At 38.5% G+C, this 26,276-nt stretch overlaps 1 protein-coding gene across 2 annotated transcripts in view; it reads left to right on the top strand.

Moving 5' to 3' along the window:
• Window positions 1–26,276, top strand: part of LOC121644230 (ephrin type-B receptor 1-B) — a 161,051-nt gene that overhangs the window by 49,492 nt on the left and 85,283 nt on the right. For both annotated transcript variants that reach the window (XM_041992056.1, XM_041992055.1), the window contains exon 3: window positions 19,047–19,728. In XM_041992056.1, the coding sequence (XP_041847990.1) occupies window positions 19,047–19,728 (682 nt within the window). The remainder of the gene's footprint in view (window positions 1–19,046; window positions 19,729–26,276) is intronic.

Raw genomic sequence — 26,276 nt, 5'->3', positions numbered from 1 at the left:
GGGGGGTGTCCCTGCGCTCCTGGGCCCGGGCCCTCTGCCCCGTCTGTCCCGGGCGGCCGGTGCCCGGGGGGGTCGGGGACTGCTGGCCTCGGCCCGCCGGGGCCGGTGCCCTGGGTCCGCAGGGCGGCTCCTGCTGGGGTCTCCTGCTGCTGCCTTCCTGGGCGGGCGAGTGGTCGTCTCTGTGGACCGGTCGGGATCTGTTGCCTGCGGGGGGGCTGGTGGCCTGGGTCTCGGGACCGCTGGCCTGACTCTGGCCTCTGTTCAAGTGAGGTGGCATCTGCATGATCACTCTGCATGGTCACTCCTTCCTGAACGTCTCCACACAGTCTTTGCGTCGCCGTGTGGCCGAGTTCTCCAACACATCCACACAGGTTTCTCTGCGCATGTTCTTGAATACAGCAGTTTCACTTATATCTATTATCATATTTTGTTTCTTTTTTTAATTATTTCTGTTCTTATTATTATTATTACTCTTACTCTTATTATTATTATTGTTACTATTATCAACTAGTTGTGTAATGACCTACTGGCTAGGATGATCGTAGCTATATATGTTGTAAGTAGTATGGATTACATGGTCTTCTGTATGATGTTTCAAGTCCCCACCCGCACTCCCCACACCCTTTCTGTCCCTCTCTCTCCCCTCCCTCTTCTCTCTACTTTCTTTTCTCTCTCTCTCTCTCTGTCCCCTCCGGTCGAGTCCAGCATTAAGAGTCTGATTTAATAAAGTTTTTCATCAAGAGGGACTTTATACATGTAGTATAAATCCCTGCTTGATAGAGTAAAATTGCCCAGCACCAGACAGCAGCCAGACAATCATTCTGTTTGCAACGATGCTGGACAAGACAGGTTAAAAAAAAAAAAAAAAAAGGAAAAAAGTGGCAATACACACATTTTAACACTGAAATAAAGAACGCTTTTTAAAGTTGAACTAAGCGATGATGTTCACTTTCTGCTGATTATTCAAACCTTTTTGCCTTTTCGCCTTGGCTCAACAATAACAGAAAGTACCCCTGCCGCCTCGTCCTCCCTTTTTTTTCTTTTACACTCCTGAAAATATACTTGCTGTGGTGTGACACGTGGATGTTTTTCTGCCTTGTAAGAAAGTCATTATGGCATCTTTAAAGAATCTTGTTACACCAGGGATAAGGTTTGGTGGTGGCACTGTTCAATGGAATTGAAAGTAAAAGAGAACCCAGAGTCAGTAGCAAAACGAAGCAGTCATTTAAAGAAAACATGTATTCACAGATGTATACCAATTACTCTGCAGTTCTTTCTCTAAAGTAAACGTAGAACACATCCATGTTCACACAACCCACGTAAAACATTGTCTGACTTCATGTTAAACTTCCCAGTCAAGCTAGCATAACACAGATGCACACACATACCTGTACTATAAATAAAGGGATGAATTTGTGTTTTACATTCATTGTTGTGCATGTATAGTCCTCAAACCCATACTGTTGTTCTCTGCTGTCTACACAGCTGTGTGCCACGCTGGAGCATAAATAGAGAAAAAGAAAAATGATCATGCATCTTTTTCTACATTTTAAACAAGCTGTTGACCTTTTAGTTGCTTAGTTGACCTACAATGAAGGCTGACATGCATACCAGTTACATAGTGCAATTAAATAATTTTTATTTCAAAATCATTTTGCATTATGTATGTATACATTTGTATTATTTATGTAACTACTCTGCTCAGGTTTACTAAAAGGGGGTAGCAGCTCCAGTGCTTCCCATTAACCAATGGCTTGGTGCCATGGTGAGCAAAAAAAAAAACCTTTGTGACCTTTCATTAATCATGCAGTTACATGCCAATCGCCATTTTAGGTCAAAACAGAAATTCTTCATTTCTTCATTCCTTTCATTTTTGCTTTAAAGCTTTTTAGATTAGACACTTGGCTGAACAACTTTAGTCTGCAGGGATTAGGGATGCTTTCCTTTTTTTAATATTTTTTTCCTTTTTCTAAAGACATTTTAACGTCAATTTAACTGTTAGGTCAACAGAACAAACTTTCATCACACCCTGCTCAACATGTAGGGACAAGTAGAAAAATGTAATAAACAAAATAATGGCACAGATCAGCTTCATATCTCCTGAAGAAGGGAAATAATCCAGTAAGACCTACTGAGCCGACACATCTACAGTGTTACCATTGAAACTTGTGCAGTTCAGCAGGCTTCAGGGCATGCAGAGCCTTTTGTCTTTGTTGAGCATGTTTTTTTTTAAGCCTCCCCTGTTGTAAAGGTTCAGGCAGAGAGAGACCTGCTGTAGAGAGTTTATACTCATGCTGCTCACTGGTATTGCTTTTTGAGGCAGTTGGCTCAGAGTTTGCTAGATGCAGTGTGATGGGGAAAATATACACTTTCACACAACTTAGACTCAGATAACACTAAATTCTGCAAATTTAAAATGTAAGAGCTTGTGTAAGAGCTACATATATAGGTATCAGATGCATGGAAAATGCACAACTCTCACCTCTATAGCAGCAGGTACACTACTTAGTCTATTATGCATATTTGTGTGTGTAAAGCCAGTGGCTGAGTGGTCAGTTTGCTTCTCTTTGTGAACCTGGCAGCAACAGTTTTGCACACATACACAACAGAAAATTCCAACATGCAAATGTGTTGTGCCTGTGCTCATCAATCCGTCTCCTTTCCTAACTTCTCCTTCAGGAGTTAATGAGAAGTGGATTTGTGTATCTGGCTGTGTTTGGCTGTACTGAAGGGTTAATTCTGGTGGATTATAGAGGCAGGGTCATTAATTAATTGTAAACATGACGACGTCAGGGTTAGCCATGTGCATGTATAATGGAGTGGCAATGTGCAAATGCACACTTCAGTGTTAGCAACAAGAAAGAGAATTCAGTGAGTAAACATGCGAGTTCAGCAAACAGTAGGCTAATGTGGTATTCTTTCATAATGTGCATTCCTGCTCCATTTTTTCCCACTGTTTTATTTCAGTTTTATGCATTCTCTTCGCCTCTGTGGGCTTCACTCTCCCATGTCGTGTATCTCCCTTTATGTCCTTATGTGCCAGTCCTTTCTGTCTTTTCTCTCATGCTACCTTTCATTCTCTGCCATCCTCTTAGACACACACTTACTGTATGATTAATAATATATGGAGACCCACAAAGGCAAATGCCCTCCGACCTTGTCAGGCAGCCACATGACAAAGCAGACTTGAATGACATACATGCACAGCAGCCTTGCAAGAAGGCATTTGTATACGCTCATAACTAATGTGATTATTCTTAGCTTCCAGCTGTAACTGTATGTGCATGTGAAACATAATCATCATAATAAACCCTGTCATCTCTATCAGATTAAGTGATTAAAAGAAAATTGTCAATCAAACTCAATATTTGCATAATTTATTTTGCAAGTTAAACATTTATAAATACATTAAGTGATATCCAGTTAGAATTCAAGTGTAAAAAAAACTAGATATTGGAAATGGTTCAAGAGTTACGACACTAATACAAAGCAAAACAAACATAAAAAAAGTCAAACAAAAAGAAAAGCTAAAAAGCTGAGTTTTTGCAATTTCTATTATGAAAGTTCTTTATTTTCCTTTTAGAATCAGTAAATGAGGGGTAGAGTCCTGTCATCCTGTGAATCAAGGTCAAATTTTAAGATTTGTTGCAGGATTTAAAATCAAAAATTAAAACAAAACAAAATAAAAAAACTCAGAAAGCATCATCTGTATGTATAAAACTGCTCATCCTTGAAATGTTGATCCACAACTTTTGGTCCAAAGTCCAACTCATGTTTAAATTATTCCATAATTTAGTTTCTTAAGAGAAACCTTATGTGACTTGTGGGAATATAAATAAACAAAGAAAAAAAATAGAAAGGAAGATGGCTTCCTAGCTCATTCACTATGTATGGCAAAGTAAGATTCCCTTCATAAGTCACTGTTAAATAATATTTGTCAGTACTGATTCAGAACATGGAAAGAAGCTGCAAAAGAAATCACATTATGGAACAATTCAATGTAAGCTGCTGGGGTTTTAGCTATCTTACTTTTGTCTTGGTGATGTAGTGTTATCTAATTTCCTGCTTGATTTCTCACAATAATCTGGTTTTCCTGCGTGCACAATGTAAACATAGACACCGTGCAAGAAGACAATAAGAAAGATGACACTTGGGACGATGTGCTACAAACATCTATGGATGGATTTTGTGTTTTTACTTTAGGAAAGAAATGTGAAACAGAGAAACCTGAGCAGAGGAAGACTAAATGTATGTAAGTGCTGAGGTAATTATTAGCGTACACTACTATGCTTCTCCAGGATATATACAGGGCTGGAAATTTTCAAAATTGGGACAGTTTGCCCCCTTGACTGACTTCACATTGAAGGAATTAATTTTATTTAAAGGAAGCACTTCTTATGACCTCATCTAAACACTTATGCTATCCTGTTCTTAACTTAACTTCTATACCATCTCGCCTCACCTGTATCTCCTTTACAAACAGCTCGGTAAACTCTTTCTGTATTGTTCATTCCAGTTATGGTCAGTCTTTGCTGCTTGAAACACACACACACACACACATTAGCCTGATGGTTATAGGGGTGCAGTTTTGAGTGCTCAGACTATATGACACCTACGTGTCTTCAGGTTGCAGCAGCATCTCCTGCAGCAGCAGCGGGAGCTTGTTAGAGAGTGGGCTCTTCAAGTTTGCTCTCCAGGACTGAAGTCTATTTCAGAGTATGAATTTTTTTCTGCATTCTGCACTACTGCCTTTGTTGAATGAACAGTATTAAATTATTTGTGTGGGAATTTTCTACATTTTAAATGCTAAAATTGCGAGATTCGAAGGCGTATCCTAAATACCCGCAATCCAGCTTTGTATGTAAATATAAAGAACAGAATCACACAGTTTCACAACAGTATCTTTAAACTGCAATAAGACTATGTTGGAAGTACAGGCAAAAGGGTTTATTGGTTTTCTTTTGTTTTTGTTTGTTTCATTTTTTCATCATCATTTTTTAATGTTCTTAATAAATGCTGAGGCGGAAATGCAGAGCAGCTTTCACTTAGGAAGATGCTGATGAAATTAGGGCAGAAAAATGTGATGGAAGGAGTAAAGAATGAGAGTGAAAGGTGAGAGAAGCTGAAAACAGAAATATGGGAGTGAATTTAGAGGGGCTGGATAAGGTTGCAGGATAAGGAATGGAGTTAGGAAAAGATTTAAATAGGCTGCAGTAGTGAGAAGCTGTAGGCTGCAGAGGGTATGGATTATGAATTAGAGACAAACAAAAGTAACTGCATCTGTGTTTGTGGATGAATGCTGGTTTTTACTCTTCTGACTCGTGGTGGTCTTAGACAGAAGTTATTACAAAGAGATTTAACAGGGCCAAAAATTGTCTTTAGCCAGTGAGTAGAAAGTCAAAGCAAAATGAAGCAAATGATGAAACAGAAAACAAAAAATGATGAAAACAAATTACTGTTTAGAAAAACATTACCATATCTCTTTTCAGTTAAATCAGATCTGACAAAGGCAAATTAAAAATGCACATAATAATAAAAATAATGAAAATTCCTGGGAGTAGCAACATATTTTTCTCCTAAATTTTGACATAAAAAAGGTAATATCAAACAAAGCACATCTTAAAGTACATAAAAATAAAATAGTGCACAAAATGAACAACATTTGTTACTTTTTCCCGAAATAAAATAAATACTTTGGTCACATTTCACCAAAGCACATCTCAAAATACAGAAAAAAATTACTATTTTCTATCAAGCTAGTGCATTAACTTATAACGGGTTTACACACATATTCAGTATTTATTGCACACTGAGCGAAAGTAAAATTATTTTCAAATCACTGTGTGAAATAACATTGTTATATGTACCTAATTATGTAGATGTGTAAGCTACAGTAACTCTGCTTAGCCTCTAAGAGGGAAAAGGGACATGTTTTTTTTCTGAACAAGAGCAGTGACTTTAGGCTCGTATGATGACAATGCAATCCACAGACAATGGTGAAGAGTACTGTCAGTCATTGAGCAACGAGAGCTGCTTTTTATTGAGTTTATGTGTGAAGAGCTTGATTCACATGCGTATGTTGATCCAAACATACTGAGGACGATAACAGCCAATTTCTAAATGTTAGGGAACTGATGACCACTGACATCAGCCCAAAATGTTGCAGGTTCGTTGATGCAAAGTTCCTGTGTCATACTTATCGATGACTGCATGTCAAACAGTTCGAGTATAAATTTGCCCTCGTCAGTGGACGGGACCACCTCCTTAGCTCTGGCAAAGTAGTCCCCGTCCCAGCAAACGGGTCTCTGACAAAACCCATCACCTGTGTGGGCAGCTCAAATCCATCCAACCTAGCAGCAAAGCTGTCATTACACCTCTGATTAGTGACAGGGTTGAGATGCAGTTGTGGAAAATGAAGCCTACAGCCTGTTGTCCAGTCAGTTGCAAAACTATCCAGTTAGAACTGAAATACCTGCATCTGTTCCATGAGACAGTTTTTGTTTGCTTTGTAATCCCACATTAAGTTCATTCAGGTGTTCGACTTTGTCAGCCAGAAGCAAATATGGGTCATAACGTTCTCGTCCAGGATACGATTCAGGTGTGTTTCTCTTTTTCTTTGCTTTCTGCTGCTAGTGGGGAGGAAAGCTGCAATCTCCTCTCTGAGATCACAGAAACGCTCCAGTGCCTTGTCTTTGGACAGCTAACTAATGTCATTGTGCAAAAGCAGGTTGTGGTGTTCAGCAGACATTTTCTGATAGCAGGTTTTGGGTGTAAGTGGTGTTGTAGGATGGATGTGGAGCGAATATAATTAATTACTGCTATCACATTTTCAGTTGTTGTTTTGAGTTTCTTGCTTTGTTTTGTGCACAACACTGCCTGATGCACAATGCAGTGTAACGATAGCATCTGAGGTGCAACATGACCAACATGATGCTAAACCACTCACTTTACCTGTCATTGATGGGGCCCCATTCATCACTAGCATGTACACATGCTTCATTTCCAGACTGTTGTCTTCAAAGATGACTAAAATCCCCTCAAAGATGATCTGTTGCAAGAATTCCAAATCAAGGTATTTTTATGGCAGATGTCACACTAGTTCCACGACTGTCACATGATGGAACTTTGCAAACCAAAGCTGTGTTGGCATGATCTTTCTAGAGAAAATAGCCTTTCTCTTGCCAACTAAGACATATTTTTAAACTTATCTAATTAAGGCCAGCACAGTCTTAACACACCCCTGAATACGTCAGACCACCAAAACTGCTAAAACTGCTTTTATAAAAGAATTGCTGATCATCACATACCCAACTGCCTCTGGATAAAATCACCTGGCTGTTAACTTACTCTTTAAATTCCTATAGAAAAAAAAAAGTAGATATGCATGGATTTTTCCAACATTGTTTCTGCATTTTGGTTTGGTTTTTGTTAATGACGACATGGTGCGGTATGTCATTTGTTGTTCATCATCAATGTCCAAACATGTAAAATCTGTCATCATGATGTAAAGATATGAAGTTACAAGTATTGTGTTGTCTTGCAGTGCGTTAGTCTCTTAGGGCATGTAGTATTGACATGGAAAGATTAAAGCTCTCTTTACACTTGTCAAAACAGCCACTAACAACTGCTAATATTATAGTTTTAAGTGCAGTTAGAATGTGTTTAATCCCCAGTCAGTCCTACATCAAATGGCTGCAGTAGTTGTTGGATTTTATTGCCTCCAACTCTGATTAGTATTGATCAGAATACAGCACCCGGGTGCACAGGCTAATTTTCACTGAGGGTGCTAGAATTGGGGCTATCAGAGTGTATGGGGTACAGTGAGGGTATGGCTCACTTTTTTCTTCACAAAAATACACACTTACTGAATGTAAAATCATATATATATATATATATATATATATATATATGTGTGTGTGTGTGTGTGTGTGTGTGTGTGTGTGTGTGTGTGTCTCAAGTATCTCAATGCTTCCCTACTATATTCGGTTCATTAATTCATTCATGCATTTTCTTTAGCTTTACCTCAGTAGATTGACGTTGATCCTGTTCAGGATCCTATGAACAGCATCATGTTTAAGTTACATGGTACCTTAAACAACACTAATCAAGGACCTCCAGGACTTGTTCATAACATGGTAAGCAAGGAAACAGCCATTGACTGGGATTTGAACTATTCTTGTTATAGGGAATATTGTGTTTTCTGATACCCTTAATTATTTATTATCTAGACATGGTTAGACTCCAAGTCAGAGAGAAAAAAAAGAGACAAAAGATGAGTGAGAGGGAGTTAGAATGAGGAATGGAGGTGAACTCTGAACTCATGGAGCTGGAGCTGAAATGAGAGGATGGAGAACAACAGTGAGTCATGCTGGCTGAACTGTAGAGGTCAGGTGAAAAGAGGGCCTAGATTATGTGCATGTAGACCCATTTCAACGTGAATAAACAACTCTAAAACATACATTCTGTTGGAAACACCTTTATGTAAGTAAGTTTACCCAGACATGAGCATATACTCATCACACCTTATGGCCTCTGTGATCTCTTAACTCTTTAACAATGAGCCACATGCTTAATAAAAGAATGTTTGCCCATGTTTGTTCAGATGCATGCTCACAGATCAGAGTCCCTTACCAGATGAATTAGTTCATATTCAAATACAGTATCTAGTCATAATAGGCAAGCATGTTGACATTGTTTTTTTTTCATGGTACAAATCAACCATGTTTGTGTTGCTTTTGAGTTTCCATTACTGATTAATCTTAGAGACTATTACCCAAAATGCCTCTACAGCAAAGCTTAACCCCTCGCTTCCTAAAATTGAATGGATTTTCCTAAAATTGGGAATATTTGTGTGCATACTGCTGCAGAAATGGAGAATCTTCCATTTTCTTGGTTTTTCTCAGTTTTTGCTCCTCTACAATCAGGGTTCAGCCTGAAGCATGAATCTTTAATGGCCGTTACGTTGATTATGATTTGATGCATCTAGAGGTGCATCTGAATGTGTTACATTCACAAAGTATCCTAAAGTACATTACCATTGATGCAAGGCTGATTATACACATGTTTTGCATTTTATCAAGTACTTGTTTTCCACTAATGAAATCCAAAGCAGTTTTTAGCTGTTAGGTGCAATCTGCTGAGATAGCCATGCAACTTTATTGTTCCACTAAGGCAACAGTAAGGGAAAATAATCACAAACTAACAATCTCATTTCAAATTTTATGTTGACTGAAATATCTGTTACTGCAGCTGCTTCTTCCTGCATGGAAATGCAACTGGAAATTAAGACATTTCTACACTTCCAACTTCGGCAAAAGTTAGGTTTTACCAACAAGATCCAGTTATCTGTTTAAGGTTTGCCCAGGATTTGTTGTGATAGACAGATTGTTCATCCAATCACTTTTTTCCAACTATGCCAGCCCTACTGTACGCAATCACCGGGCAAGTATAAATCCAGACTAACAAACCATCTGTTACATCTGGTTATTGAACTCCTGCACACATCATCACCATTCCTTGGTATTTCCTTAAAGTAACAAATTGTTTGCAGAGCCATCCTGATAGTTTGCATTTCCATGTGCATGGATTATGAATCTGAGTGTGTCTAAAAATGAGAGCACAGACTTATTTTTTTCCATTGCCCTAAAATGAAGCCTGTGTCAAACAGCTATCATGGTTATTCTGTAAACATGTTCAGCCCCTTTGTACTCTTTGTGGCTATACATTTCCACACTACACACTCATGGAAGTTCAGAGTCCTGGCCACTGTCACAGCAGTTTTTCAGCCTGTAGGTGGGATATAATCAGATGCTCTAAAACCATGTTGTGAAACCAAAAAACAAAACAAACAAAATTCTAAAGCTGAAAGTGTGCAGAGTTCAGTTGAGCTGCAACATGCAATTCAAAAAAGATGTTACATCAGTGTGGATCCATGGCTTTCTTTGTTTTTGTGGCTCTCCATTTGGGCATTTTACTTTCTCGTTTTATACATATCACAAATCTAATTAGGCCAACATAGAAGCATCTTTGTTCAGTTACAGAAAAAAAAACAAAAACTATTGCGTATGTGTGCCTTCCAGAGTACATGTTCAAGCTAAATTAAGATAACATATGGCAACCTCAATTATTGATTTTTTTTTTTTTTCCCCGGCAGGATCCTCCCTCCATATTTCACATGGAAGAATTCTCTTGCATGTTCAAGGAAGCAAGGGCTTTTTTTTCTTGTCAAAGAATAAATAAATGAACAAAGTGATTGAACTAGGGCAAAAAAGACTATCCTTAATTTGGTATGTATTTGGAGGAGGGGCTGGAGGGCGAATTGGGTTTATCTGCATATGAGTGATTGTTTTTCTGTTACTACTCGCTCTACCTGCTTTTCCAGCAATTCAACAGAGCTGGCAGAAGTAGACGTAAATCCTTCCATCTTTTTAATCCACCCAGGAAGTTTTCATGTACTTTTCCACTGCTTTTCTATACATCAGTCTATCAATCATAAAAACTCAAACTCACTTTTTCCTCTACCTAACTAGCACCCTCATACCCACCCACCATCCTTCCTGTCTCTTCCTGCATGAAGTACAAAACTGTCTGGCCTTGAAATGTGTTTCACAGCAGCACCATTTTCCTGTTTGTCATGTTGTTTTTTTTTTTTTTTTCTATTTTTACTCCTGTCCACCTTTGATATAATTTACATTAAATATTTTTGCCCACAGTAAATTATATAAGTTCTTTCTCTTTAGATTCTATCTGTGAATTTCTCAGTGTTACTCATCCTGCTCTACTTTTAGATTTATCTTATTTTCTTCTTCCTCATATTTAAGCAGGTGCAACAGAACAAGTACTGCATATGCATGCTTCAGGTGGATTATTGCTCTTCACGCTCATCATCCTCCACAATGGATCCATAAGTTTGCAGTGGCTGTCAGACGGAAACTAAATAAACAGCTTGGGCTTTTCACAGAATGACCCAAGGTGATGTTGCTACTGGTAACAGGAAGCCCTGCTGAGGCTGTGTCAACTGACTGGTTTCTCTGAAGGTACCTGAGTGGGTGTTACCAGGTGTCCTGTGAGATCTAAGACTTCAGGAAACAGCTCTCTGATTTAACACAGTACATCAGATTAACTTTGTTTATGTGGTTTAATCATAGCTTAGAATTTTTTTTTAATCTTTATAAAACATCATTTTGTGTGTGTGTGTGGTTTGGTCATACATCGCTGGTACAATGGTCCCTTGCTAAAATGCGGTCCAGGCCTCATTGTTTCGCAGATTTTTTTTTTTTTATTAATTTATTTTTTTAGCCCAATTTTGCATGCTTTTTATTTATTATTTATCTATTTTTACAGCCCATTGTGTTCTGTGTTCTGTGTTCTGTGTTCTGTGTTCTGCGTTCTGCGGTTTCATTCTGGACTGGACATATTTTCTATGAAGATTTGAACTTTGAGGGTGTTTAAAAAAAGAGAAAAGTGTGAAAATGTTAATGCCTCTGTAACATCTATAATAATAGTAAAAAATAAAGCTGACTACTTTGCGGATTTTGCCTATTGAGGGTTATTTTTAGAACTAAATTCCCGCGATTAACGATGCACCACTGTAATGCAAATTTACACTTAAAAATGAAAATATTTATCTCATAAGATTATAGCTGCGTATTTCGCAAAATAAAAGCGACATTTCTAAGATTTCGATAAAGTGCAATTGCGATTTGCAGGTGTTTCCATTGAATGGTGTTTATCGCATTAGCCATTATTCTCGTAAAATCTCAGTCCATGAGACTCCACTTTGAGGAGGATAGAGATTTCTAAATCTTTGTAAAACTCTTGCATTTCACCGTTGTTTGCTATCAGGGATGATGATTATAATTTTTTCTTTTATTATTTGTAAAAAGATTTCCGTCTCCTCCTGTGTCTACCCAGACTGTGCCATCTCTATTTGAAATGAACTGGTCACGTGACCTGCTACGTCACGTACGGTGAAGCGTAAATGCGAGAAAAGTGTTTCCAATTACATTTTTGCGATATACTTCTATACCGACACGTCTAAAAAAACCAGCACATGAGAGCATAAAAACACTTTTTAGTGATATTTGAGAGTGTTTTCGAAATGTAGATGTTTCCATTACTGGTTTTTTATTGCGATATTTAGCTTTTGCACAATTCTAGGGGCAATGGAAATGCACCCACTGAAAGAGATTTCCACAGAATTTATTTAATCATTGGGACTACAGATCATCAAGATACATTGAGCTACTAATAGGTATTTTTCTATCATGAAATAAGACACAAAGAACTCAGGTTGAAGCTTTCGGCATCGCGATGGAGACAACTGTCAACTCCAAAGTCCTAGCCCCAGCGCAGCCTTTTTATTGAGCAGATTATGCAAATCGCATGAACCAGTAAAGCAAGCCAGTCAGAATGGAAAAAAACACAGCATTCATCATTTCATAACCTTTATCATGAAAAGCAATTGTAGCCACATCCTGTTGTCTGCAGAACAGGCAAGACTGCGAGTCATTACACAAGCTTAAAAGAGGAACTTTAGGATGTCAACACTTCTGCCCACTTCAACAGCTACAGTTTGTATTTCCAGCAGCTTTTACTACATTTTCTTGAGAAGCAAATGTATAACTGGAGCACAATATAATAATTTATAAAACATTGTCATTCCTGTAATAGACTTATTTTCTTTCTAAAGCCTGAGTTGATGCATAAAACTTTCTCCATGAAGAAATCTCCAACTCCTACAAACATCAATTATTATTACAATTTTATATTCCTTCTCAATTTTTGTATAAATTTCTGTCTCAGAGGGTTGTGTTTACTAACTATTCTTTCCAAGAGTGGCAGATTGGGCTTTTGTGAGAGTTACTTTTAAGGACCTGGCCTGTAGTTAAAAATACACGGTTTAATAATTACATCGTAAAACTCAGATGATGCAAAAGTGCGATGATTTCTCCGTTAATGGTACAGCAAAGATGTCTAGGAGCATAATAGCCATAGCAGATGTCTCAGATAGTATAGATACTTTTAGATAATTTGCACAAAAGCCCCCACTTCAGCCAAAACAAAAAACTAAACAGGCAAACAAAAAGACTGTTAATCATCTCTATGAAGCCAGTCAGTCCCACAAATGTATTAATCAGGGTCTGGGCGTGGTCAGGGAGCAGAGCTTTAGTGAGACTCATTCCATTGCATCCATCCAGACGGATGGAACTATACTTTGGCTCAGACAATCTGTGTGACTGTAATTATATAGTGGCTTGGATCTGGCAGGACCTGGAGTGTTTCAGACATCACCATTTCCTCCCCATCCATCACATCCAGCCAGGCGGAACAAGGCCTCAGATGCCCTACAAAATAATCATTCCCATGCAACAGCCCTGACAGCAGCATTCATTCAATAACACAGCTGATCAAAAATGATAATAGTAATCATGACACTGCATATTTTACAGGCTGCACTTTGATTATGTGTGTCAAAGTATGTGTGTGTAAATGATTTTACTGGAGACTATGAAGATGGTCTCAAAACTTTGCAAGGGAAACTGAGTGAATGAAGCTGCAGTTATTTTACCAAAGCAAATGAACTTTTGCTTTATATGACATGTCCATCGACTTCAAGGAACAGACCAAAGGGTTGAAATGCAAATATTCTCATTAACTCAGAGGTATTTGAAACGGCCTTTGGAAAAAAAAAAAAAAAAAAGAAAAGGAAAGAAAAGCAATCTGGCTTGTGATTACTGTCAGCAGAGGCCTTTGCAAAAATGAGAAGAGCATCTCTCAGCAAGGCCATAAAAAGTTCAATCCCTATCTTAGCTTTTCATGTCCACCTATAATCCACTGTCCTTCCAAAACCTTGGCCTTTGCTAATCTGTCAATGTGAATTTTACCTGTGCATGTACCTTTCTTTTCTTCTGCGGCTGTAGCTCAGGAGGAAGAGCAGTCGTCTTTCGACCGGAAGGTAGGCGGATCGATTCCAGGCTTCCACTGACTACATGCCAAAGTGTCCTTGGGCAAGACACTTAACCCCACGTTGCCTCCTGGTGTGCCTATCGGGGTGTGAATGGGTGATTGTGATAAGTTGTGTAAAGCGCTTTGAGTGGTCAAACTGGCTGGAAAAGTGCAATATAAGTACAAGTCCATTTACCATTTTTTCTTTTTAACAAAAACAGGCTTTTTAAATGTGGATTTATTCATGCTTAATTATCTTTAAAAAAATGTATTCGGCAAAGGTTTACTCTTCCCACCTCGGCACAATGTTGGTTTGTCATGAATAACAAATGAACTCATTATTGAAATGTAGATCCTAAGCCTGTAGTATGAAAAATAATCTTGTACTTGGCTCCACCCTCATGTTTTAGTTGTGGAGTGATCGATGAAGGGGTAACTCTTGGTTAGATAGTAATCCTAAATGTCCTAACCATTTCTCCCAGTCTTGTTCATTTAAACTGAGTATCCTGGTCATATTTAGTTAATAAACAAATCAAACCAAAAGAAAGAAAGAAGAAAAATAAAACATGCAAACACAATCTGTTTAGATTCTGTGAGGAATGCAAAAATACAAAAGAAATCTTTTCTACTGACTATATTCCTCTAAAGGCTAAACTCCAAGTCAAGTCTTTTTTTACCCTCATTAGTACATAAATTAAGAAAACATTTTTGCGTCATTGAACAATGTCAAACTGGTGCATTTGGACTAACATGTAGCCGGATTAACTGGTGCTGATGGATTTGAGAAGCAGTGGAGGAGTGCAACTCCACTGAGGATCACAGAGCAGACTGGAGGTTAAAGATCACCCAAGTAGACGCTTCTCTTCTCAGGTCTCCTTCTCGTGTGAATTAGCTGAGGTTGAATGATGAGCTAAAAGTTGTCAAGTCCTGTCTCTATGTTTGTCTGGTTAAGCCAGAGTTAAAAACAAACCACTTTCTACTTCAAACTTCAACAGGCTTTATCACTGACGATGGTGACATCAAAGTTAAGGTGCATCAATCATTTAATCTTGATTTGTATCAATAATTATAAGGAAAAAAGATCCGCATGGGAAAAAATGTACACAGATATTCTAGCAGCATTTAAGGAAATTTGACAATCACATGTATATGTATATATATATATATATATATATATATATATATATATATATATATATGTTGTGGGAAAAAAAATCAACAACAATAAAAGTTCATAACTTCAACCACCAAAATGAATAAATAGTAATATATTCTTGAGATAATGTTTCTCTTTCTACAAAAGCTAAAATGTACTTAAATTTAAATGAATAATTCAGTAGATGTAGATAATATTAATAATATTAATACTTCTTAGTTCCATTGCTGACTTGGTTGTGGTACCTTGAATTCTTGTATTTCAGCTGTTATTCAAGGTTAATATGTATAATTTCTGAAGATCAACCATTATACGACCTTCAGCATTAAGTTGGAAAAAAGAAAGCTAAGATGCTACATGAAGTTCCCTTTGTGTAAAATGTTGTCCCTGAGATCCAGAAAGAATCCCTCTGGCTTTTTTTCACCATCCCTTGTCCAAATGACTTATGAGTCCATGTCATTTAGTCTGTTATTTTCAATAGTTGTTACATTCATATTCTGATAAGCGAGTCCTTCCAGCTGTGAATGGGGCTCTGCTAGTCTCCACCTGTATGTTGGATGCTGCCATTCTCCAGAGCTAGACCTTAAACATCTAAGCTGCTCTTTGTTATTTTAGTCTTTGAGGGTAATGGCAAGAAATCATTGTGATGAATGGTCTTTTGGAGGGTAGTCTGGCTCGATAGCAGCGAGCAGAGGCTGTGGGGAAGGAAAATATCCACCCGTATTTTTCTTTTATTCATCACTCTGTCTCTTTTCGTTTCCTCCGCCCTCTCTTCTCCAGCTCTGCTAGATGTGACTGGTCATTAACACAACATTAAGTGCTCTGTAAATCCATAGCTCCTCTGACTCCTTGCTCCAGCCCATAATAGAGCAGCTATAATGACACGCACAATGGCAACATTGGATGATCCGGGGCAGGGAAAAAGTATCTTCTACACTTCTGGTAAAAGCAGAGCTATTAGAGTGGAGAGAGTGGGTACTATTAGTGGGCTTATAAATGAGTGCTGTATAAAAAAAGCTTTCAGTATTTGTCAGGTGTTCCAACATCTAAAACACCGCAGTGAAAATGTCAGTAATAAAATAAAGATATGTTAATGGGAAAATGTGTGAAGTAGAGCAAGCTGAAAAAGAGCTAACTTTACAGACACATAAAAGAATGTGTTAAGTGATGTTGGACAGTGTCTGTAACAGCTTCTTCCCACTGCACTGCATTTTTAGTTCATCATTGCATAACTCAGATCCACTTTTGGTTTGCGGTGCCAAAAGAAACCATGATGTATTATCACCTGAACTTGTAGGAGATCTACAGCAGGAAAAACACTCTGTCTCATTCCCACACCTTGTCCACCTAGAGCCAGTATCAATGATACATACCGCTTGGTGCGACTCGATAGACAAGTGAATAGGGAGCATACCGTAGAGGTGCAAATGGCTTCAAGCAGCGAGGCTCCTGTTTGATCCCTGGTCAGTTCTTCATATTTACCCTTCAGTCTTTTTCTCCACATTTCCCGTCCATAATGAAAAAGTTTCATACTGGAAACATACATCTGTGCTTGGATTCTTAATGCAAGGGCTAAATATATACACACTAAAAGACTTGTGTTGTTTTATACACAAATAATTGAAGAAATAGATGCAAAGAACAGAGAATTCCATTATCGTTATGGTGACAAGTGATGGTGTCTTCTCTTTTCTCGGGTCAGGGAGATGTCATGGAGATAGATTTGGTTTAAATGTTGCAAAAGGTCTGGGAAAAGAGCCAAAAACAGAACCCTATGCCTTGGCAGGGTATTGACACGACATGGAATGATTGCAGGGTGAATATACTTTCCGTCTAAATGTTTGTGTGTCATGGATTTACATGGTGAGAAAACAATACAGATGCTGAAGTGTGATGTCAAAACTCAGTAATCAAATGTTTTGCTCCTACGCAGGCAGAAATGTTGCAAGTATCCTCAAGCTCTCAGCAGCAAAACAAGAGCCAGCAAATCAATATGTTGTCTATAAACTATCAAATCGTAAACACTGCCTTCTCCAAACACACGTACATTAACAGCATATAAATGGAAAACACAGGAAGGAAAAAGAAGAAGCTCTGGTAAGAACTTTGATTGCAGCTCTGCAACTGGTGGATCTGCAATAGTTTTGTCTTTTACACAGTGATGACAATGAATATCTACTGGAGATTAAATAAAAAACTATAGTTCATTATTATTATAAGAGTCAATGAATTTCCAGACAGAATCTGGACGAGCGTTATTGGAGATGCCTCAGGGATCTCTCTGGTGTGAAAGATGGTGGTCATTTGGCTAGACGTGAGGCGGTGAGGACCCCCTCCTACACCGGAGCAGGCGGGTGCAGAGGAGCCTAGGGCTGGCTGTATTAATGAACAGGCAGTGCCGAAAGGGACAGGTTCCTGTAATGCTGATGAATGGTCATTACAGAGCAGAGACGAGAGAGGAGAGCAGAAGGGGAAGAGAGGAGAGGGGGGGAGGGGGAGTACAGTGAAGTGGGCACAGAGGGAGCAGCGGTGAAAAAAGGCTTTAATTTGCACCTCAGATTTCTGTAAACTCATTTATCATGTCAGCAGTTTCACTGCTCATCATGTGTCTTCCCACTCCTCTCTCTACATGCCCTCTTGAGACCCAACCCTTCTTGTTTTTTTCTCCATGTGGCCCTTGCACCAAATAGTTTTATTATCTACATTAAAATTTGATAACACACATTTATCCTGAATCTCATGTATAATATCATCTCATGGTCTCATCTAGCAAGACTTGCAGAATCTTTACTAGGGTTTGACTGGATCATTGAGCCGATATCTTGCCCTCCCCATTAAGCCTCATTGTGCTGTTGGGGCTTTAAAGGTCAGAGGAAGTAGGGAGCACTAGGAGATATATGCAGACAAGAAACATGAACTGATTGGAGGCCCACTCAGTCCACTATAGACCTCATTAACTTCTCGCCTACAGCTGTTTGGATCATTGACGTTGCAGAATTTAGAGAAATAAATCTCTCAACCAAGCTGTTTGCTTCAAGTAGGAGTATAAAGAATATCGTTACTAGGGAGAGTGGAAATGATCCAGGATTGAAATGCTGAATGTCTGCTTTGAACAGATTTAGAATAATCAAGTTTTGTACAGATGGACACTTTCCCGAAAGTTTTCATATGAATGCAAGCTTTTAGGCAAAGCTGCTTCTCACTGTGATTTCTCTTCCCAATTCACACTGATTTCGGCCAAATGTTGATAGCACATTTTCATCAACTCATCCTCACAGAGGTAATTCCCTAGAGGCAATCTGATGCTCGTCCAGCATACTTTCTGGGTCACACCTGCAAGAGATGGCCTGCAGTGTACTTCAGTTTAGTTTGCATACAAGCACTTTTCCACTACATTGGCTTTTGGCAGCCACGTATTCAACGTCTGTCTAATTGTTATTCAGCAGTGGCATAATTTAGAATTTGTTACAAACCATATTTTCTAATGCATCAACCCAGTGCCCAGCAACACTTGGCATAGATGGCAAATAGCATTGCATGCACAGTAATTACTCAGCTTGTGCTTGTACAGTGGGAATACACATTCTACAGCTGTGAGCGTATTTAGAGAACAAGACGATAAAGTGGTGTTTTGCTGTTGCTGCACTCAGTCAGTTGTTTATTATTCCAAAAAAGGAGGACATTTGTGTATTCTCAAAGGATGAATAAGCCCCGTAGCTCAATAGGCTGATGCCTTTTTGTTAATCCAGGAAGAAGCCTCATATTTAGTGCCTTAGGGAGGATAGTAATATGTGCACAAATTCTCTGCAGCTCAGCCAATATTAACATTCTCTATCAAAGAAAAAAAAAAAGGAGGGGGGGGGGGGGCTACAGCCTCATCACAGATAATTACTAATCAACCATGTGCACTTCTCTCTCCTTCTCTCTCATTCTTTTTCTGTAGTGGGAGGAAGTGAGTGGCTATGATGAAAACCTCAACACCATCAGGACCTACCAGGTGTGCAATGTCTTCGAGCCCAGTCAAAATAACTGGCTTCTCACCACCTTCATTGATCGCCGTGGAGCACAACGTATCTATGTAGAAATACGATTCACTGTGCGCGACTGCAGCTCCATTCCAAACGTCCCCGGTTCCTGCAAGGAGACGTTTAATCTGTACTACTATGAAACAGATGCTGTCATTGCCACTAAAGGCACAGCCTTCTGGATGGAGGCCCCTTACCTCAAGGTGGACACCATTGCTGCAGACGAGAGCTTCTCACAGGTGGACTTTGGTGGGCGTCTGATGAAGGTCAACACAGAGGTGCGCAGCTTTGGTCCGCTGTCCAAAAATGGCTTCTACTTGGCATTTCAGGACTATGGGGCCTGCATGTCTCTGCTGTCAGTCAGGGTGTTTTATAAGAAGTGTCCAAGTGTGGTTCAGAACTTTGCAATCTTTCCAGAGACCTTGACAGGGGCTGAAAGCACCTCTCTTGTCATTGCAAGAGGGACATGCATCCCCAATTCAGAGGAGGTGGATGTCCCTATAAAGCTCTACTGCAACGGAGACGGAGAGTGGATGGTTCCTATTGGAAGCTGCACATGCAAAGCTGGGTTTGAGCCTGACAATGGCAACGTCTGCCGAGGTAAGAAATAAACTGGATGCTTTTTTTTTCCTTCTTCTTCTTTTTTCAGAAACATTCCACAACTGTTTTTGGCTTTTTATTATTCTCTCGCTTACCAAATAAAGGACCATTTATGATAGAACAAATCAAGTCATCTTGGATTGTTTACATAATGTTGCTCTGTTTAAGGCTTCCTTGTAAAAAAAAAACCTGTATCCCAAATTTTTTCCACATCATTGAAAACGCAGAAATGATAATGATTTATAAGTTTTGCTGAGCATGATATTCTGTATATTTTCCTTGACTATATCTACCTCCAGAACTACTAAAAGGCACAATAGCACAGAGATGTAATTTGTAGTGAATGCCAGCCTTTTGTAGATCCTACTTCATAGATGGTGGGAGTTTTGTCTTTGTCTCAGTTTGAATAAGACTTAGTTATAAGGAATAAATAATGATTCATATTTAAAATGAAGGGTAATGTAGGATTTTGGTTCAAGCTTTTACTTCCTTCCTTTTTCTTTGTGTCCTCTAATGCACCTTTAGGTTCTGCACCTTATTTTGACACACTCACAAGCACACACACACACACACACCCACGCACACACATATACAAACAGAAATTTTGTTCAAGGTGTCTGGCAGTAATATGAGAGGCTTGGGGCTCTCAGTATGGTGCAGTATTGGTCGGCCTGCCTCAGGAGGTTAGTTGGAGAGTGTGTGGAACCCAGATAAGATTGATTGACGCCATCTGCTCTGATCAATAAACAGATATAAGAGTGCCACATATCTACAAAGCACACTGTGCGTGACTCTGTCTACTGTATCCTTCTTGCATTGCTTTATGTCCTACACAAAACACACCCACACACTTACATACACACAGAGACGAACACACACTACCCTTAGCTGAGACTGAATGACCTTCAAATTGAATTAAAGGGCAAACGTTAGTTGCTTTTAGTTAAGTAATGACAAAGTATTTATTTTGCATCATATTTGCACAAATGTCACAATCACAGTTTTCTTAGGAAAAAAATGTGTATTTTAAGCTACTTATACAGTATTAAAAGCTTCAGTTCTCATGTTTTTCCAAAATATAATTCTACCAGTTAATTTAACTTGTAAATATTTAGTACCTCATTACGTTTTTAGCCAAGTTTAGTTAAATATAAAATTATTAATTCAGATAATGAGATATTATTTTATATAAGATTTATTTAAGCACTCCGTGATTAGTACTCTGTGATACTGTTGCTAAAGTATGTTTCAGATGAATGACTGGAACCAGAATAGCTTTCTAACTCTAACCTTATTAAATTGTACTTTTTTTTAGCAATAAAGCCACTGTCAGTAATGTCCACTGAGATTTGGCTGAAGATACTATAATAAACCTTTCTGAACCATCTCCCCAAGACACTATACAGTGGCAGTATCTCAGCATATTTCTTCCTGTCTTTATTTTATTATTTATTTATTTATTTTTTTTTTTTTTTTATCAAAGTATGCTATGCATGTTCTTTGAAGGTTAAATATTAAAGGTGAAATTCAAAACCGAAAATTCACAGCAACAAGTGACATATCTGTATTGGTCCTCAGTCACTCAGAGAGCACGGACCTCTGCCAAGCCATTGAATTTTATTTATTTATTTATTTGTTTGTTTGTTTGTTTGCCAATGATTGTGGGAATTATTTTTTAGTTAGAAGTTTCTAATAGCAAAATTATCCCCATTGTAAAAAATCCTTTTAAAAAAAATTCCTGGATCCAGGTGGTGATCCAGATAATCCCCAAAATCTGATCAATTGTTCCTCATTCAGTTTCTGAGATCTGCTTAAAATATTATCTAAATCTGTGAGTAACCTTTTGAGTTACGTTGTTAAGACAGACAAACGGACAGACTGACCAAGGCCGGTGAATACATGACCTCTGTTTTGGTGGAGGTAAAAATCAGAAGACTGTATTGCAATAATACTTTTTATCCTTTTTTGTCATTGTTTAATATTTAACCACTCATTTTACCTAAAATCGTATACATAGGTGCTGTATAGCAAGTGAAGATAATAAGGCTCACGTGTTTATGTGAGAATTTTTGTGGCTTCCATAGCAGACATCACTGTTGCAAAGGTCGAAAACACATGCATGCATATGCACATGCAGTCCACCAATAGATATTGTGCTCCCAAATATTTGAAATAATAGGGATATACATATTTCACTAATGCTAACAATCCTTCGCACTTCCTTCTTCTAGCACATACAGCAAGAAGACTGTGTTAAATTTGATCTCTAACATCATGAGGGTTATGAAAAACAGTCTGTGGCGAGAAGTAGACGTTAGTGTGCAGCTTTAAGCTGACAATAGTATAAATCTTTGAAACGTTGTGTAGGTTGACTTTAATCCTCAGTACAAACACACCAACTTCCAGGCTTGTAGAAAGATTACAATACCAAGATCGAAGTAGAGAAACAGATTAACCATTTCTATCTCTCATAACCATCTGACTCTCAGACTTGTGTGGAATCTGTTCCCCTCTCATCTCCACTGAGAGGCCCCTTCCAATAACAGCAACAATCTAAACCTTTTATTTTCCACGCAGTCTTCTTTCATGGACTTGTAATCCATTATTTAAACAGGGAAATCTAACTTAAAAGTGCTTGTGGAAGCGAGTACAACAGGCAGCCGATCAATTGGAGGTTGGTGCAATAACATGGCCTCAGCATTCGGTCTAAAGTAATTGCCCATTAGAGATGAAGTAACAGGAACAGGAACAAAAAGAATATAAGAGCATGTAGTTCCAAGCTGAAATAATTACCCTCAATCAGGGCAATGTGAAGGAAAAGTATTGCTTAGAAAAAGGAAAGGTGCTGCAGAGTGTACCAACCAGTGGGAAATCAAAATAAAAAATGTCTTTGACCAGTGATAAACAATCGGGTTATGTGCTATTACATTATTTATATATTTGATATTCAGCAAAAATGTATAAGCGGTGGTGCGCCTGCTGCTGCTGCAAAAAAAAACACCTTTTTTCAACAGAATATTGTTAAAAAAAATAGTTGATAGAGCACATTTATCATTACTGGCTGAGATGACACAAAAGTTTACTTAAACATGTCTGACTTTATATAACAAAACATGCAATCATTGTGGAACTATAATCCTTGTACAAACACTTACATTATATATTTGTAGATGGTGAGAGGAAAATGATAAGTATTTTCAGGAACAAATTAATGCTTAAATGTTTATATAATTTGTTATATCCACAATATCTATCTATCTATCTATCTATCTATCTATCTATCTATCTATCTATCTATCTATCTATCTATCTATCTATCTATCTATCTATCTATCTATCTATCTATCTATCTATCTATCTATCTATCTATCTATCTATCTATCTATCTAGCTATCTATCTATCTATCTATATATATATAGTGAAGTTAAATATTTCACATTCCAAATAAGTGCAGTTTAGCGTGTTTTTTATGTGTAATAACCTTCCAATGCGTGATTGCATGTTCCCTAATGCTTTTTAATTTGTGACAAGTAGTGCGTATGCGTAAGCCGTGCTGTCAGCTGGGCAGAGAGGCCATGTAGAGATACAGAGTTGTGCTCTGTCACAGTGATGCCAGCATGCCATCCTCATTACTAGCTCCCCAGCTCCCACACAAGCCATTTGGGTATCCCCTGCTCTCTCTTCCCCTCCTCTCTCTCCCCCCCGGCTATGTAAGCAATCTGCTAAATATTTTATCACCTCCCTGTTAAATCGAGCAGAGACACTCCAAACAGCAGCTCGCCACCTCCACCAATGCAAAGCTTGTCTTGTGTGTCTGTCCTGTTCAAGTACCTGAGAGACACTGATTTGATGTTTTTATTGAACCTTTTTGCTGTTATGGCAGTCTCCAGCTGAGTGAGTGATGGAATCGCTTTGAATACATTTACGTTACATCATCTGCTTTTATGAACATTGATCATTTTAATGATCTTTGTGTTCTCATATATGAAGTTATTAAAACCCCATGTTAAGCAAATTATTCTAATGTATGAAAGTGACTGATATGGCAGATGAATGATGTAAGCATGCCAAACTAGATTATTTATGTATTTAACTTTGAATTAAAATGACTATTACTATTCAAAAATATTTTATGGAAGTGTCCTTATCAAGGTGGGAAGTAGCTTGTATTAGTAGTAGATTACTTATATAAAATACTATGCATCCAAAGTGTTAATGCAATAAGGATAAACTGCAGAGACAAGCACAAACATAAAAACTTGCATTATTAGTAAACTAAGGCAATTCAAAACTTTGGACTGTGTGTTCCTAACTGTGGTCTTGCCTCTTTTTCCCATGGGTAACTAGATTTCCTTTTGAACCTATGAATTTCTGAGGGGAGTATATGAAGGTGGCAGTCTTTGATAAGGTTCTTAGCTGCAGTTGTTTATTTTTGTAAGTGGTTGCCAGTGATAAAAACCTGATATTTTTCTCTTCATTTTTACCTTATTAAACATTTCTTACATCCAATTAGAATGAAAAAAAGGAGCATTAAAAATTCAGTTACTAATATTACTGCTTATAAAATCATCCCACAACTTATTTATTACGTTTTAGTTAAACTAACAGCCAATCTGTCCATCCATCCATCCGTCTGTCCGTCCAAGGCAATATCCCTGATCATGTGTTTATATAGTTGGGCATATACATAATTCCTTGCTGGAGCAGCCCTGTATCTCCACACAGCAAAATTAATCTGCTCATATTTTCTCTCACTGTTAGACTCCAGTGGGCCTTTGACATGTTAGCACATTAATATTACAAATATTCAAATAACTTTATTTAACATTCTGGAGGCTGACAGTGGCAGCAGGAGATTCACAGACCATTGAGCAAGTGCGCTTCTCTGGGCTAAGTGCCGATTCATCATGGCTGCCTTACTCCTGTCTAATGGCTGCCATCATGGGGCACACAGGCTCAGAAAAACATATTACTCTCTCCATGTGTGCATTTTAAAAATGTTAAATACAGTGACCTGGACATGTTTATCACATTATTAACCTTTGCATAAAACCATATGAAATCTACTATAAACCCTTATACGGTTCATTCATTGTCATGAATTTGGCTTTTTTTCTCTGTGCGAGAGGGAATGGAGAATCTAAGTGGAATAAGATGGTAATTCTTTTCAATCCTAGAAACACAAGTGAGCACCTAATCTCCCCTTATTTATTCAAAGCTTTAAAGTTTAGCTTTTCAGGCCAAAACTTCTAATTTTACAGCTTTCTGCTTCACTGAGGATTTTATTACTTCTTTGTATGTCTCATGTAAGAGTAAAGGATGTGACAGATAGGTCCCGCAAAGGCCCCATAAACTATTAGAACCAATTCCTGCCCATTTGGCCTTGTCTACTTCTGTTCCACAGAGTTTACTTTATTTGCAGAGGCATCAATGTAGCCTCACTACCACACAGCAAAACACACAAACACATACACCATCATCCACCAAGTCACCTTGAAGCCCAATTAAGTAAACATCTGACTCTTCCTGCTCCTATTAGTCTTATGGCGGTGAGGACCAGTGTGATGAGGACAAAATGGGGTAGTGGAAAAAAGAGACAGAAAAAACTATATGAAAGAAGAGTGTGAAAGACTTCTTGTTTCCATGGCACTCAATGGGGTTGAAAAGGTAGTTGGGATGGGGGGAGTAGTGGTGAAAGAGCGTGACCTAAACAAAGACTCTTTGAATTTAGGGCTCAAACAGAGTGTTTCTAATGACCCCAAACACAGATGCACTGCTCCCACTGCAATGACAGTCAGCCTCTAATGATGTGAGGGAGATCCAGAGATTTTGTTCACATATAATGGAAATACCTACCACAAACAGAGCTGTTCTAATCCCCCAAGGAGGGACACGTTGTCCCACTCCTATTATTTTTCACTCTTTATGTTTTTTTTTTTTTAGCTTTTTTGTGTGCAGTTCTCTAACCATCAGTCATTTCAGGCTGTGTATTCGGTCACTATGCTTTTTTTTCATAACCTTTGTCATCTCTCAGTTAGTCCCAACCCCCCCCCCCCCAGAAGTCTCCACTTTGACCAAACATCTCCTCAAATTGGTCTTGCCAAACTCCATTCATTTCTCCTCCAGTGCTTCAGACTCACTCCTTACTCACAACTCTTAGCCTCTCCTATTCAATTGTCACTCATTGATGGACACCGAGTTTTGAGGCCAGTCAGACACGAGGACATGGGGAGACAAAGGACCCCAAACATTCACCAGATGGCTGGGGCACTGCTTAATTTGCCTATGTCACCCTCGCTGGCAAAACACAAAAGTCTGCCACTGTGAGGGGCTCCACTTCACCCTTCCACACCAGCCTTGACCCCCATCTATCAAATCTGTGGTTTAATGCCTTTAAGTTATGATTACATATTTAAAGGTGCAGCAGACACAATCAGCAAAGCTCTGGACAATTTTCTTTCTCTGTGTTGTCGTCACAAGCTTTGCAAAGTTACATTTCAGGAAAAATGTCAGTTTGGACAGGAAGTACAAAATTGTCTTCACCCCC

This window comes from Melanotaenia boesemani, chromosome 8 (genome assembly GCF_017639745.1).
Source record: "Melanotaenia boesemani isolate fMelBoe1 chromosome 8, fMelBoe1.pri, whole genome shotgun sequence".
NCBI lineage: Eukaryota > Metazoa > Chordata > Actinopteri > Atheriniformes > Melanotaeniidae > Melanotaenia > Melanotaenia boesemani.
Note: the sequence above shows the minus strand (reverse complement) of the source record. Positions and strands in the feature narration are given on the sequence as shown.